Source organism: Calliopsis andreniformis, chromosome 6 (assembly GCF_051401765.1).
Source record: "Calliopsis andreniformis isolate RMS-2024a chromosome 6, iyCalAndr_principal, whole genome shotgun sequence".
NCBI classification, from domain to species: domain Eukaryota; kingdom Metazoa; phylum Arthropoda; class Insecta; order Hymenoptera; family Andrenidae; genus Calliopsis; species Calliopsis andreniformis.
This window is the reverse complement of record NC_135067.1, coordinates 6,059,874-6,074,747: the sequence shown is the minus strand read 5'-3', so window position 1 is coordinate 6,074,747 and position 14,874 is coordinate 6,059,874. Positions and strand designations below refer to the sequence as shown.

Genomic DNA, 14,874 nt, shown 5'->3' with positions numbered 1-14,874 from the left:
AGTGAGTTTCCTTAAGTGAATTTTAGTGTAAGCAATAATAGAAGAGTGAAATGTGTTGAAATATTTTAAAAATTAGAAAAAGAAGCTTAGTGAATTAAAAAATAGATCGGCAACAATGGCAAGATTTCTAGCCACAATAAAAGCAATAATCACAAGACTGGTTTTCGCGTCTCATGGTTTTATAGCGATTTGGCAGGTCACAACGTTTAAACGAAATCCTCTCTTTTGGTACCTGAGCTGTCCAATCTTACTTTTATTCTTTGAAGGTCTTTTCACGCTCACAATAAAAGAAAACCAAGAGTGGAAGTGGTAAGCAATAAATACAAAGTAGAAGTAAAATTAAAAAGTTTCATGAAATTGAGATCTGCATTAACTTTGCTTCTGTTTATGTTGGCATTGAATTAAAAAGACACTTGTTTTTTATTATTACCAAGTTCATACCTAAACTTTTGTTACTTATTTCTTCCAAAATCTGAAATTGAGCAAAAAATATATTGAAGTAAATGTGTCAAGGAACAGACTATCCTCGTAGAACAAATTTCACGATAAAACAAACGTACTTTCTCAGCAAGAAAAGAAGGGTGTGTTTTTGTGTGGAACCGTCTCAGTGTGACAGCCGGAAATTAGAGCATTAGTAACAGAAGCGGGACGAGACACAATCCACTCTATACACGTCGAAGCAGGTCGAAAATTATTGACACAGTGGAAAGAGCCACGTAACAGTGACCCTATTTTCCTAATATCCTTTCCCTATTCAAATCTTGTGATTGATCCAGCTGAAGATTCAGCAGATACTCCTAAACGAAAATTAATGTATTAGGTGATGAATTTTTGAAATCTGAACTTTTATCAACGATGATATTTCTAAATTAAGTTATGAAATTATTTTAGCATTTTAATATTTGTTTACTAAGTTGACTAACATCATTTTTCTTCTAATTTATGTCGTATTTCGTTTCTCCAAATTTTCGATAGTATGAAGTTCTAATGAAGTCAATTCAGGAAGATAGATTTTATAGTAAATAAATTTATTCCTGGACAGGTTTTGTCCCTCAGTTTTTTTGTATCTGAGCAGCGTGGTGCCAGCGATATGGCTTTTAGAACTGGATAAGGTCGACAGAAGATTGAAAGCGTTCGAATCGAACGTCAACATATCGGAGAATTTCGACTTGACAAATTTAGCAGCAGAAGATTTGAAACACTTAGAGAAAGCCTTGGGTGTGGGTAATCATTTAAGAAGAAACTCAACTGATCTGAAGTATTTTCAGAAAATTTAAATAGTACATTACTATTCAGGTAAACATCCACTTACCCGACATTCAGATATCTACAGAAACCTGGGTCACCCTAATCGAGCAATTTCTTATGCTAATTTTAATCATTGGACGATGGATGCTGCCAAAGGGAGACTTAACTCGCGACCAATTAAGCCAGTTATTACTGGTTTACATAGGAACAGCAGCAGATATCATAGAATTTTTCGACTCGTTCAAGGAAGACCGCATAGCTCGCGAACCTGTACTAGTTTACTTAACTCTGGGAATTTGGGCATGGTCCTTGATGCAATTCACAGTCGTCTTAACGGCCACCAAGTCCAGAAAATCACGATTATCCTCTGGAAGCGCTGTGAAGAAAAGAGTACAAGCTGAAACCACCTGCTGCAGCATAGACGTTTGGGGAATCGCTTTGAACATGGTATTGCAGGTAGCTCACATTTAATGAAGTCTGTTCTTTTCACTGGTATTAAGATATTTTGCATCGAAATTTTATTCGTCTCTAAAGTTGAGGATTTGATCCAGGAAAATAAGAAACTTCAAATTTTAATTTTTGAAAAAATATCACAGGATGGTCCGTTCTTGGCGTTCCGACTGATCCTCATCGTTCACTATCGTATTGTCAGCTATATGAATATTTTCTTCACGTGCAAGAACACACTGGTGATACTTCTGCAACTGTATCGATTATATGTTGTACAAACTGAGAATAAAAGTAAGAAGAGGAAGAAACCTGAATTGTCCAGGATCAGCATCATTTCACATGGGGATATGTATGCAGATGTTAGGAGTAGAAGGATTTGCGATGAGAAGAAAAAAAGAAGAAGAAACAAAGACGTAGAGGCTAATTACTCTGAGAGTGAAGAATCTACAGAAGAAGTTGATAAGTTTAATTCTTCTCCTAGAAATACTGGCCATTTTAAACGGTACATATTTTGTAATATTCTCTTTCAAATCTAAAGAATATAACTAGAATGTTAGAAATAGTTCTCTGCGAGTCAGTATCAAATTTAAATGAATTCATTTTTAATAGTTGTTATAGAATATTCTACTTGAAACTTAAATACGTTGTAAGGATAAATTTTTTGTTAAAAATCCATAGAAAAACTCGGCAAGATACTGGATACTCTACATCAAGTTCTCGCAACTCTGGAAAGCGTAGCAAATCGAAGTATACTGAAAACAGAAGAAAATCGTCACGTAAAGAGGAATCTAAACTTGAGATTTCTTCTGAAGACGAGAAATGTAGAAGAAAAATTGATAGAAAATCATCGGAAAAGGGAGATAAGAAATTTTCAGAAAGTAGCAAAACAAAATCTAAGAACGATGACTCCAGTAAAAGTTCTAGTAAAAGTCGAAAGTGTAAGGCCGAGAGTGAAGATGAGTCGACGACTGAAGAAATAGCTGACAAAACTGTTAGCGAAGAAAGTGAGTCCGAATCTGAAAGGAAAAGGTAAACATAGATGGGAACTTAAAATAATATTGAATTTCATATACTTAATTTATTTTATCTTTATTTTATATAAAAGTTAAAGAGGACTTATAGCCCCTATGTGGTTAAACAATTTAATTATTAATACTGTCAAACAGAATATCGGATAAATAAATAAAGATATTTTTATACATATATTAATATGTATCAATTATAAGAACAGCATGTTAGCTAATTCTTCGCTAAGTAAAAAGTCTAACGCTTCAATAGAATTTTATTAAATAGAAACTACTAAATGAAACTTTTAATAGAAATCATTTTTATAAAATTTGCTATTTCTTTGATCAAAAATTCTATAATCATTCAATCTGTTAAATAAAAATTAGTAGTTTCTAAATATCTTTTTACAGGTACACCCATCGGAAACGACGACAGAATAGAGACTGACAACGAAATCTAGGTATCGTTGCGTTGCTCTTCGTTTATGCTGCGATTCTTGTCGTTTGTATACTCTTCATACACGCCGGAATCAACGACGGCATGATATTAACTAGAAGAGTAAAACAAACGTTTCGTACAGATTAATTTTTTGAACACCGTTAGTTTTGCGCAAGCAAGAGGGAAACTTCATTCCACTTTTTATTGTTTGTGTCATAAGTGCCTAAATATATCTGAAGTAAAATAAAAGAATATAACACAAAATATTATTTACGTTAAAATGACAATGCTTGCGCTGCACACTTGAAGTACAAAGAGTTAATATTTTTATTATACTCTAGAATTGTACTATTATTTGTAAGTTCTACTAAAAAGATTTAACCAAATAATCGAATATCTATAAAGATTAAGACACTATTTTAATATAGTTACTATAGTTTATAATATGTTAAATCATCGTTTCAATAATGCAGCTTTATACAATACGTAACGGTGTATAAGCGATAAAAATAATCTTTAATCGAAGAGCTTTTACTATCAAATTAATATTAAAGAAAAGAGAAGTGTCCCATAGATTTTTCACTACTCAATTCAACTAAAATATCAGATTTATCGATCGCTACAAAATATAAGTTTAAAATTAAATAGCTTTTTCATTATAATTTGTAGAATAAATTAGTTGATAAGACTTCTATTAAATTCTACATAGACGATAAAGCAAAGCAACTTTACTAACTTTTACATATTAATGATAATGTAATAAAAAAACTACTAATTGAAATAAACTATATAAGAACCTATTATTTTCATTTTTCAAAATCTTATAAAAATTCCTAACTCAACATTTATGAGATCTTTCTTTTAAAGCTATTATCTCATTGCTATTACTAATCAACAATTGCTCATACAATCAAGTTTTTACTTGTTTCAAGCCATTGTATACTTTGCACAGCATCCAGGCTATCAATATAATTTGCTAAATCTTCTTGATGGGTGCCAGTAGCAGCACAATAAAGCATTGCTGTGTTCTCCAATAATTCCTGTAAAGATTGTGTCTTCACTGCTCCTGCATCCATATTATTATTCACTGAATTATTCTCTTTTCTTTCCAAGTTCATTGTACTTGACTGTCCTCTTTGAAATGGTGAATGTCCCCTCTTCAAATATTTGGGAACATCAGTCTTTCTCTCTGATGTAGTATCCATAGTCATTTGATCAGTTTTGAACGTAGATTGTCTATTTCGCACTCCACAAGGAAGTTTCTTTTCACTACCATCTTTTAAATCCTTTAGCTTTTCTACTGTTAAATGAAATCGTCTCCACTTTCCTTGAGGAAATTTTATGCTTACATTTCTATCAGAAGAAATTTCTTGAACACTTTGCTTTGCATTTTCCTCTTTGTTGATTTCCTTAACTTTTGCATTCTTCACAGAAGCACAAAATGTTTGGTTTTCTATAGCAGGCTTTTTTAAACTGCTTTTATTATACTCTGAAAGGATTTTTGCAATTTCTGATGTTTCATTGGCACACCAAGTTTTGGTTAAACCATTAGATACCGCTGTTATATTTAGTTCTTTGTTTGAAGTTTCATAGCACAACTTTTTCTCACTGACATTTGCCTCCTTTCCTATTTGAACCTTATTATCAACCATATATTTTGTTACTGTGAACTCTACTTTGTTACTACGTCTTGTGGGCGTTTGTTTCAAAGCCATCACTTTAGAATTTTCTGTTGCCTCGTTATTAGGAATCATTGTCCTGTACACTAAAGGTTCTTCATTGACAGTTGTGTCATCTAACTTTACCATGTTTATATTATTGGGTACTGATTTCAAGACCTGAGCATTCTTTATTTCTGAAGGATTGACTAGAATTACAGGATTTTTGGAAGATTGAAGAACTTCTTGGATTTTTACCTGTCCTCCTTGAAGAGCTTTTAAATTTGTAAAAGCAATAGACTTCTGTGGGTTGGCGACATACATTTTGTGCCCTGAAAATAATCGTGTTTTTAACACTTGATTAAAACTCTTCATATTTTGTGTTGTCATGGTAACAGTATAATTATCTGACAACTTGTTTCCTTCTACTAGTTTCTGTATATTTTCTTTAGAATTGCCAGAAGGTTCAGTTTTAGAAGTATGTGCTGCAATGTTTGTTGTTGAAGCTTGCTTTTCCACCTCTTTGACAACATTGGATGAACTTTTACTCTCATTCAATCTACTTAGCTTTCCTTCTACATTGGTTTTATAACCAGGAGTCAGCACTTGTGAGCAATACCCAAGAACACAATGAAAACTCTCATGCATACAGGATTGAAAGGATGCACTTTTTTCAACTGATTTTGAAGATATTTTATTATTCTTAGCATTCAAGGAACCTCTATTAGTCCTTGTTTTCTTATTTCGTTTCTTTTCAGCCGAACAAGGAAGAAAGTCAGAGTGAGGGTCAACGGAGACCACTTCTATTTCAGGAAAATCTAAGATTTCCTGATAAGAAACTCCATCTATGCTAGTGAAATAGCGACCCAAATATTCTGCAGCCAAGCCAACCTAAAATAAATATTTGCTAATCTTAGAGAACAATAATCTAATTAAGACGAATGGGTAACAGAAAATATAGAAACTAATCACTAGACTGTGGACTTTTACGCAAATTCATATTTTTATAAACACAAAGAAATGGAATTTTCTGAACTTTTTTGTACATTTGAGTTTCCTATAAATGCATAAACTACTGCTAATTAATCACACTACTGCTTCAAGTATTATTTTCAATAAACGAAAATATTCTTGTATTCAAAAGCTGGGTAAATAAAAAGTTTACCTGAGGATGGTACACAGGCCTTTCATGCATTCCATGTACTGGCCATTCTTTCCATTCTGTTTCATCTCTTATTGTAGGTGCCTGATAAGTTGCACCTACATTGTACATTTTTCGAGTAACAGATCGCGTATTCATATATGGCATTGTAGAGGACTTTCCTCGTTTAATAGGTTCCGAATTAAGAAGCATTTCCTTTCTTTTGGCAGAAAGCAATCGTTGCCTTGATCGCGGAAAATCTTTATCAGGATCCTTCTTTGTTACGCGTAGTGGATTTCGACGAATCTCGACTGTTCCTCGACTGCAAGAAAGTTTTTTAGTTCTGTATAGAATATATTTTATGTTCCAAAATTTATAAATATATTTTAAATTCACTTTTTACTGAAAAGCTGTCGACTTTTTAAATTTCAAAATAAGCAGTACCTTAAAATACACCTTAGAATAGATATTAAGAGAGAGAGTATGTAGTTTGACATACATTAAAAAATGATCACTAGATAAAAAAAATAATTCAGAGTAAAATTTTCTTATTGGTTTATTTTAGTACAAAATACTAAACATTTTTTATGAGTGAATGGAATAATTTATTCTTTTTGTCTTTTATTTTATTGAACAGACCAAACCAATATAAATTGTATTAAAAACTAAATGGTTACAAATAACTTAATAACTTCCCATAAATAACTTTTTTATTTTCTTCTGAATTTTTATATTTCACAGTTAAATAAGACAAAGAAATAAAAATTCCCCTACACCTCTCACCTCGAAAAAAAAGTTCCCAAAAATGCACTTACTTCTTCCTAGCAGCTCGGTGAACTCTTCTAACTTTCGCAGCTCCGCTACCGGAAGTCGACCCTCCGCTACTCGTTTCCGTAGAATCACGCACGTAATCGCTGTCCTCTTTATACTTCTTGTCTTGTTTAATCACGATCGTCCCTGGAGGAAGCTTCTGCAAAATCTCCATATCCTTGTAATCGTCGTTCCCATTATCCCTCTCAGTCGACAACGATTCCATCTCCAGTCGCTTTCGAAGTATCATTTTAGACCGCTCGTCGCTCAGCTCTATCACTCGTCGATCCTCTTGTCTCTTGCTGGTCTGCATCGAGAACCGATCGTTTTCTTTTCCGATTACCGCGATCACGCTCATATCATTGTATTCCTTGTCAGAAGGGTTCCGATGTGACCCTGACCTCCTCGTCTCTTCCATTTACCTTTCGATACAAATAATACAAATTTTTCTGAAAATTCATGTACATATGAAATGAAATATCACTGATCTCGCAGACTAGATATTCACGATACTATGTACACGTGGATGGTAGAGTTAATAAATATAAAATTATTGAAATCTTCTGTTCAAGGAGTTTATAAAGTTGACAGGATGTAGGGTTTTCAAGATTGTTTGGAAAACACTTGTTCATTAATTGAAGCAGTTTTTGCTTGGTTGTAAATGATATGTTTAAACATAACCCAAGATATACTAGCTTTCGGGGATGTGACTGGCCTCGTGCTTTTGTTTTCTAGCGATCGAATGAGGGAACAACGGTGTCATCTAGCTATCAGTAAATTAGGTTTCGAAGTAAAATATCGTCCTGTAACCTGTAATCAGTCGAGTACTCGAGAGTGCGCTGTGTTGACGTGTGTGACAACTCGTGGAATGTTATTTTCACAATTGAATTATCAGTTTGAAAAAATATTAATGTGTTACTTGATTTCAAGGATTAACAAGTTTCACTCAGTTTTCGTTGTTCCTCTCTTTCATAAATGCTCAAGTAAGTTCATTAAGGTTGTAATCACTCAAAATTAAAGTTTGAAAATATATTTATATATTTAAAATGATTTATATATTTATATATTTTAAAATATAGTATCGGTGTTTTTAAAATGTGATAATGGGTGTAGGATTTTAGTCCAAATAATTACGTCATTGTTATCATTCGAATATTGAAAAATTCGATCTCTATACGTTTCTATTTGGAAGTATTTGTAGAAAAAGACTGTTTTACGTATTTGTGACGAATTAAATACAAAGGTGCGTTATTAGAGAAATGCGTATCATTAACCCTAGAGAATCCAAGCAGGATAAAAAAATATTCACGAAGTTTGAAATTTTTATTTTTTCCATAAAATAAAACATATATCTATGTGATCAGTAATTTACGCTAGGAAATAATTATATTTAATGATTGATTTCGACACATCCAATAACTTGGACTTCCTAGGGTTAACAATATATTTCATTTATTATATTGAATTCTCTTAAAAAGGAATGAAAACCATTAAAAAAGTAATTTGTCTCGATATAAGCTGATGATTTAAAATCAATTAAGGATTTATAAAATGTCACTAACTTGTTTTGAAGATCAGTTTATATGTTAGCTATTTCTATATTTTTTATATTTTGTATCAAAGCTGAGAACAAGATAAAGTAAAAAAAATAGTTCCGAGAAAGCGTGAGTGATCGAGCTTGTATCAAAACAATACTGTAATATCACGAGACTATTTTATCTTTTCCTTTAGTTTTCTATTTTTTTTTATCTTTCTATTTATCTACTCTGTTATTATTAACAACGTTTCAATTCCACCAAACAAATTCACATAAAGTAGAAAAGGAAAGGTTTTAAAACTAATGAAAATTAAGATACCGAATCAAAAACGTAAGTTTATTTAAGATTTAAAATAATAAATAAATATAAAACATACGAGAGAGAAAATGTATACTGAAGTGAGAAATTATTCGTAATAGAAATCCATTAAACATTCACTAGAATAACAGTAGTAAATGATAAGAATTCGAGGTTAGTAATTACAAAACACAGGATTTAAGAAATCGGACCAAAAACATAAGCCCATCATTACCAACAAAATAGGACTTGAATTAGAAGAAAGGACAGTCATAATGAAATTCGACACAGTTTTAGCTCTTCGCACGAGCGCTGCTCTCATTTTATTCGAAAACGAAATACTAAAACTAGTATATCAGCTATCCCTTTTACATATACACGCGTGTATTGCATATATGTGTATGTATAGAAATACGAAATATAATATCATCGCTCGTATTGCACGTACAGAGATAAAGAGACTAGAACTGAAATGTACACATTCATATGTATAGTGGTAACGTTCTCTGGCACTCTATTCCGTTTGGATTTATTTACAAAGAAAAGGGAACGACCTCTCAGTTCATATTGTCCGTAGTTAGGGCTAAGGTGGTGAGGACCGATCGTCTGTTTGGATTCACCCCAAGATTCTCCCAGTTTATCCACGATAAGCGTGCCGTCAGATCTATAAAAAAACGTTCTTACGTCAGGACTAAATTTGAGAAATGTTTCTATTACATGTGGACTGAATATACATTTGTTAGATCTGAAAACTATATTTGTGCTTAGCTTTCAAGTGCTTTCGATTAGTTTGAACTTACTTTTAAATATATTAATTAGAATTAAAATAGGCTAGATATGTTAGATTTAGCTAGCATTATGATATATAGTATTTGTTTTTATTTTTCGATCAGAATAGAGCGAATAGGTCTATGCTACTTGTAATAGCAAATAAGTGATTACAATTGCCAAAAGTGTAGGATTTCAGCTTAGTAAAAGTATCGACATTACTTATTAATAAACTAATTTATATACAATTAAAGAACAATGATAAAAAGGCCATAATATTAAATGCAGATATTCTCTGCATTAAATGCAGAGACAACAAAATTGCTGTATAATTAGTCCATAATAGCGACTTAACAGCATAAAATATTGCTCATTTGCTGCAACAATGACATAACTAAAAACTTTGCTCTTTTTAAGTTATTAATGTAGAAAGAATGGTTCTTTTTCATTTCTCTGAAAATCATGATTTCTTAGTTATGCTATTGTTGCAGTAACTAAGCGATATGATAAGAATTCAAGTGATCCCATGCTTTTGGCCAGTAGTGTACGTTCAAGTTTAATAGATTTATGGCTCAATATTTTTTTACACTGATATTATTTCGTTAATCCATTGATTTACAGGATTGAAATAGATTTGTATACTAACCACTTGTATTCCACTCAGCACGTTCACCGTTTATTTCTCCTCTAAGGCACCTCTCGACATAAGTCAGTGGATCGAGTCTCGCAGCCAGTACCTCTCGAAGTAGAGCAATGTACGCTATGGCCAGACGCAGAGTGTCGATCTTCGACAACCTCTTCTCGTATGGAAACGTTGGTACGTGAACTCGGAGCTCGTCGAAAGCCGAGTTGATGCTGCTAAAAATCGCAATCACACTGACAATCTGCTAACTCTTACGTTAGAAACCATATCACTCGCTATTTGCTTTCTAGGAAATGTTTAATGAGTTTCTATTGCGAATAATTTCTCACCTCAGCATACGTTTTCTCTCCCTTATGTTGGCAGCGTGTCTCTGGATTCTGTAGGGGCTACCATTTGGATAGTAGCCCTCCTCTACTCCGTTCATCTCTGGGTCATTGTGATCTGATATGCAAATGAATTTAATTTAGAGCTATTCGACCAGTTTTTTTAAATTTTAGAAAGGAAGAGAATTATATTTGCTAGTTTGAGTTTGATGTTTTCTCCCTTATTACGTCTTCATTGATTGAGAGATTTTTATATTTTTGAAATATGATTTCTGAATATTTAAAATGTATTAAACTGTTAATTAACAGTTCTAATTGATTTAAAAATGCTTAAAATATTTACTATTATGACTAAATTCTGAATAAATTAACAACTAATAATGGACATACAATTTAGAAATTGTACAGCAATATTTTCGTGATATTAAATCTTTCAGAAGTCAGACCAATTAACTTTATGAAACAGAATGTAGAAAAAATTTAAATTATGAATTTATAAGTGATTGTGACTACAAATTTGTATATTTTATTTCAATTAATACAACTGCGATTATAAATACAAATAATTAGTATGATAATTAAAAATATTTATATAAAATAATAACATAAATTGGTAGAGATACTATTTATAAATATTAATCGATAAATCTTTTTTAAAATTTAGTACGAAAACGAAGGAACAAGTTTGATTAATTAGTTTGGCTTCTAATAGTTTTAATTATAATCTGATATAAGGAGTTCAAATATCTCAATTATTCCTTTCTTTGGAACATTATAAACTTCCTAAAAAATGATTTACATTCTTCAAAGCAAAATCTTCAAGGGGATTCCATATTTCATATTGTGCATTACATTAGACATTAATTTTATTAAGTTTTTGAATATTTAGCATATAGTTAGTACTGATATATTATAAATATTTATTTAATATTAAGTATTTCGATATTTGAATGCTACATCATTTAAGTTAATTTGGATACGTTAGCCTTCGGTGTAATCAATAGACTACGTAAAATTAAAAACTAATGTTTAATATTTCATTTTCATTACCAGGTGTAGAGACAGGCATGTGATAGTGCAAAGGCGAATGGGTGTGTGAAGAAGTGTGTGCAACATGTTGAGCGGATCTGCCTGCATAAACGCAGGAAGGCAATTCGGCTAGGTCCTCTTCGCTGATGTCACTGCTAGGGGCCACGTAATACTGACTACTGGAATTGAATAATAGATATGCAGGTATGTTTCAAAGAATTCTAAATTTTGGAGACCATTAAATAGAATTATATCTGTCAGAACATTCGAAAAGTTCGAGAGCATTTTTTAAAATGAAATTTGATATGACATAGTTTGTCCACTGCTTATTTTAATTAAGAATGTAGTTTCACTAGTTCATACCATAACTTTTTATTATTTTGTTATACATTTATTTATATCATTAAAATATATATTTTTAGACTGAAACGTAGCAAAAGGCTAAGAACTTTTCGAATAACTTAATGTAATGGCGAATTATTTATTTGATAATTTCGAACTCTCATAGAAGACTTTAGTGTTGCATATTCTACATGTCTATACAAACTGGTAAATCTAAAGAAATCTTTAAACTTTTGTTTGTAGGATAGTTAAATGATAGGAAACTGTTAAAAAAACGTTATGTTAACTTTTCTATTTATCATCATTGAATTTTGTGAATATTGTAACTTTACATTAGTTATTTTGGTTTACTTAATAATTTAGTGAAGTCTGAACATTCTCTTCAAAACTTAAATCCTGTTATAAACCTATGAATAGGATTACAATAGGTAAAGCGTTAAATGGCTTTATTGTTTTTCAAAAATAGAGAAACGTATAAAAATTACGTAGCAGTAAAACACAGCATTAAATTATGTTTAAAAGAAAACGCTAAAGAAGTATATTCTTCTAAATTAAACAAGAATACCAGAAAATAAGCCTTCGAAGAAAAACCTTTCAAAGTACCGTATAAAACAATATTCTTTCAAAAGAGAAAACTTTCCAAGAAAAAAAATATTTTGAACAATCAGAACCACAAAACAACCAAAATGCCCTAAAAGAGGAATCCAAAATCAGCAAACGAAGTAGACTGAGCCTCACCTAGTACAGGCCACCGTGGAATCCGCAGCTCTCGAAGTAGCCCCGACCCTATGTCGCATCCTCTGCCCCCTGTCCTCGTATTCGTACGCGGAATGATTCGCCATCGCCTCTTCCTCCTCTTTACCAGCTCATTAATCACTTCACTAGCCACGCCGAAAAGCAGCAACCCTCAAAGAGGATCCTCCTTCAATCGTCTCTTAAATACTGAAGATTCTCTTCTCCAGCTCCCGAGTATCCTTCAAGTTAGAATTTCTCCGATTCACTCAACCGCCAGCAGGAAAAGCGTCAAAAAGCCAACTTCTTCAGGGGGTCTTTTCAAAATCACTTCACGTTCCTGGAGAGACACGAAAATCGAGGATCCACGAGGCGGTAAGGGTCCAGACTATCAGTCCTGTCCCTGGGGAGGCTGCCTTATATAGCAGAGGCGAGTGGCGAGCAAAGGGGATGATCGATACAACCCCTGGGCGGAGATTCCATCCAATCGGGGCTGTTCCAGGGTGAGAACGACTAGCAGACCTTCCTACGATTGGTGGGCAGGGTTAATAGCTGACATTTTATACCCCGAGGTCCTGCGGTTCATTGTTACTGCCGAGCTGAAATTTTATTTCCATCGTTTTCCACCCCTGTCCCCTCGCGTCCCTCCCTCTGCGACTGTTTTCGGAGGGTGAGTTTCAATTTCGGTGACGGATGGACCAACGAGACGACGCAGAGTTCTTTCCATCGACTTCCTCACAAATGGACGCTCCTTGAATCTGGAAACTCGAGAGGGTGGAGTCAGTTGGGATCACTCGAGCTGTAAAAGAGGGTGGAGGAAGGTGGTGGTCGAAGATAGTATTTTTGTGAAAGGATGATCGATGAGTTTGTTGCAGTTTTGTGACACTGGCAGATTTTGTCGAGTTTCTTGCTTGTCTGCGCTTTGGATTTTCTCTATTTTGGGAATTTTGTGCGGTTGCCTTCGCTTGAGGTTGCAATTTTGGTTGGCGTTGATTGCGTAGGATTTATTCGTTTATCGATTACATAATTAAATTGCTTCAAGTGGCTGCTAAGTTAAAGTGTTATTGAAAGTTTATAGAATATAAACTTCGTGTTTAGAATATAAATGTTAAGTTTTATAAATAATGTGTATTGCTGGACATTACTTATGATTGTTATATTTTCCAATTTAATTCCAATTTTAAAAATCCAATAATTTAATAAAACTTAAGTTTTAGTTAATTACAGATAATCAAAGTTTTGTGTTGCTCTCTTTCATGACAAAGTAACTTTGTTCTGTTTTTAACAGAATAAATTTTGGAATATATGAAAAATTAATGTTTTGGAATTTTCTGTACACATTTATTTTGCAACGTTGATATCCGTCGTAATAACAATACTTGGCGATACGTATTGACACGTTAATAACTTCCTTTTTAACATAATTTTAGTGACTTACAAAAGAAAGGGAAATATAAATTTTATTCTAGTAAAGCATCTCAATATTTTCAATGTAAATTAATTTATGCTTTGTTCCCCTTAAGTTATAAATCACAATTAATAGGTTTTTTAAATATTGGTGAAATTCATGGAACAGCTTGAAAATTCTTCAATGTCTGTCAATCACTTTAACATCGATTAATGAAAAAATTGTTCGTGTCAAGGGTAACTATAATAGTTAGTGTCCGTGTTAGATTTATAGCCGTTCTTTTTAGTGGCAATTTTTTTAAGTCGTTCAAATTCGTTTTCAATTGGAAATTACTTTCGAAACTAGCATGCTCTAAAAAAATATTATAATACTGTTGTCAAGCACAAATATAATACTAATAGTATTATCTTAATTAATAAATTAAATTAATTTATTGTCAATTAATGTAAGTAATACATTTTCGAATAAAATTACGTTAAATTTTGTATCAACTTTAGAAGACAAAATTAAATATAAGAAGTGGAAAAGAAACGAGAAAAGAATTCAAGAAGAGGACGTAAAAGTTGAAAAATTCTGACTTTTTAAAATTATGGAACTTATGGCAAACTAGAATTGTATTTGAAGCTTGAAGTCTTCTGGAAATAAAAAAATCTCTTTGTTTGATTAACATAACTACATAACACAGACTATAGAAGTACCTATACTTATATCTAAACAAATCCTGAGTGTAAAAATCCTGAGTAAAAAAATTCTTGGAGTTAACAGAATAAGACTCATATGTGAGACACTTGTATGCCTGTCATTATACTTTTCTTCAAGAACATCGTATTCCCATTTTCCTACAGAAAAAACTCAAAAACATCGCGGAATAACTGATTTCATCCAATTAAAAAATCGTTGAATATACAAACGATTAATATCGAATTCATTCCATTAGTTGAGCGAAATAGCGCGTGGTCGAGAGGAAACTGACAGCCTGAGAAAAGAGTTCGGCAGCGATCGGAAGAGGAATTCCCCTTTATCAACGATCGAGCTTCCCAT

General features: G+C 32.5%; 3 protein-coding genes across 5 annotated transcripts; 1 reads left to right on the top strand and 2 right to left on the bottom strand.

Annotated features, from left to right (window-relative positions):
* The first annotated feature begins 115 nt into the window (after positions 1–115).
* Positions 116–3,382, top strand: LOC143180947 (transmembrane protein 26). The gene is made up of 6 exons (XM_076381010.1): positions 116–309; positions 1,043–1,220; positions 1,297–1,704; positions 1,845–2,200; positions 2,377–2,727; positions 3,117–3,382. The coding sequence occupies exons 1-6, from the start codon at positions 116–118 to the stop codon at positions 3,151–3,153; spliced, it is 1,524 nt and encodes a 507-aa protein (XP_076237125.1). The 3' UTR covers positions 3,154–3,382.
* Positions 3,383–4,046: 664 nt separating this feature from the next.
* LOC143180051 (uncharacterized) lies at positions 4,047–7,171 on the bottom strand. Its single transcript, XM_076379577.1, has 3 exons — positions 6,759–7,171; positions 5,968–6,265; positions 4,047–5,693 (listed from the first exon to the last, which is right to left on the bottom strand). Exons 1-3 carry the CDS (start codon positions 7,169–7,171, stop codon positions 4,047–4,049), a joined length of 2,358 nt encoding a protein of 785 aa, XP_076235692.1.
* A 1,708-nt stretch (positions 7,172–8,879) lies between these two features.
* Positions 8,880–12,788, bottom strand: LOC143180586 (uncharacterized). 3 transcript variants are annotated; one of them, XM_076380431.1, is made up of 5 exons: positions 12,432–12,788; positions 11,373–11,530; positions 10,329–10,440; positions 10,003–10,214; positions 8,880–9,252 (listed from the first exon to the last, which is right to left on the bottom strand). In XM_076380431.1, the coding sequence occupies exons 1-5, from the start codon at positions 12,533–12,535 to the stop codon at positions 9,146–9,148; spliced, it is 693 nt and encodes a 230-aa protein (XP_076236546.1). In that variant the 5' UTR covers positions 12,536–12,788; the 3' UTR covers positions 8,880–9,145. The 3 variants fall into 3 exon arrangements, with proteins under 3 accessions (XP_076236546.1, XP_076236548.1, XP_076236547.1); XM_076380433.1 differs by having other exon boundaries at positions 10,003–10,211; XM_076380432.1 differs by having other exon boundaries at positions 11,373–11,527.
* Positions 12,789–14,874: the final 2,086 nt, after the last annotated feature.

Coding starts and splice junctions, on each gene's coding strand:
- LOC143180586 (XM_076380431.1), bottom strand. CDS start 12,535: ATGGCGAATCATTCCGCGTACGAATACGAGGACAGGGGGCAGAGGATG. Junction 11,531..12,431: donor TCCACGGTGGCCTGTACTAG/GTGAGGCTCAGT, acceptor ATTCAATTCCAG/TAGTCAGTATTACGTGGCCC. Junction 10,441..11,372: donor CATGCCTGTCTCTACACCTG/GTAATGAAAATG, acceptor TTTGCATATCAG/ATCACAATGACCCAGAGATG.
- LOC143180051 (XM_076379577.1), bottom strand. CDS start 7,171: ATGGAAGAGACGAGGAGGTCAGGGTCACATCGGAACCCTTCTGACAAG. Junction 6,266..6,758: donor CACCGAGCTGCTAGGAAGAA/GTAAGTGCATTT, acceptor ACTTTCTTGCAG/TCGAGGAACAGTCGAGATTC. Junction 5,694..5,967: donor GGCCTGTGTACCATCCTCAG/GTAAACTTTTTA, acceptor TATTTATTTTAG/GTTGGCTTGGCTGCAGAATA.
- LOC143180947 (XM_076381010.1), top strand. CDS start 116: ATGGCAAGATTTCTAGCCACAATAAAAGCAATAATCACAAGACTGGTT. Junction 310..1,042: donor GAAAACCAAGAGTGGAAGTG/GTAAGCAATAAA, acceptor ATTCCTGGACAG/GTTTTGTCCCTCAGTTTTTT. Junction 2,728..3,116: donor TCCGAATCTGAAAGGAAAAG/GTAAACATAGAT, acceptor ATCTTTTTACAG/GTACACCCATCGGAAACGAC.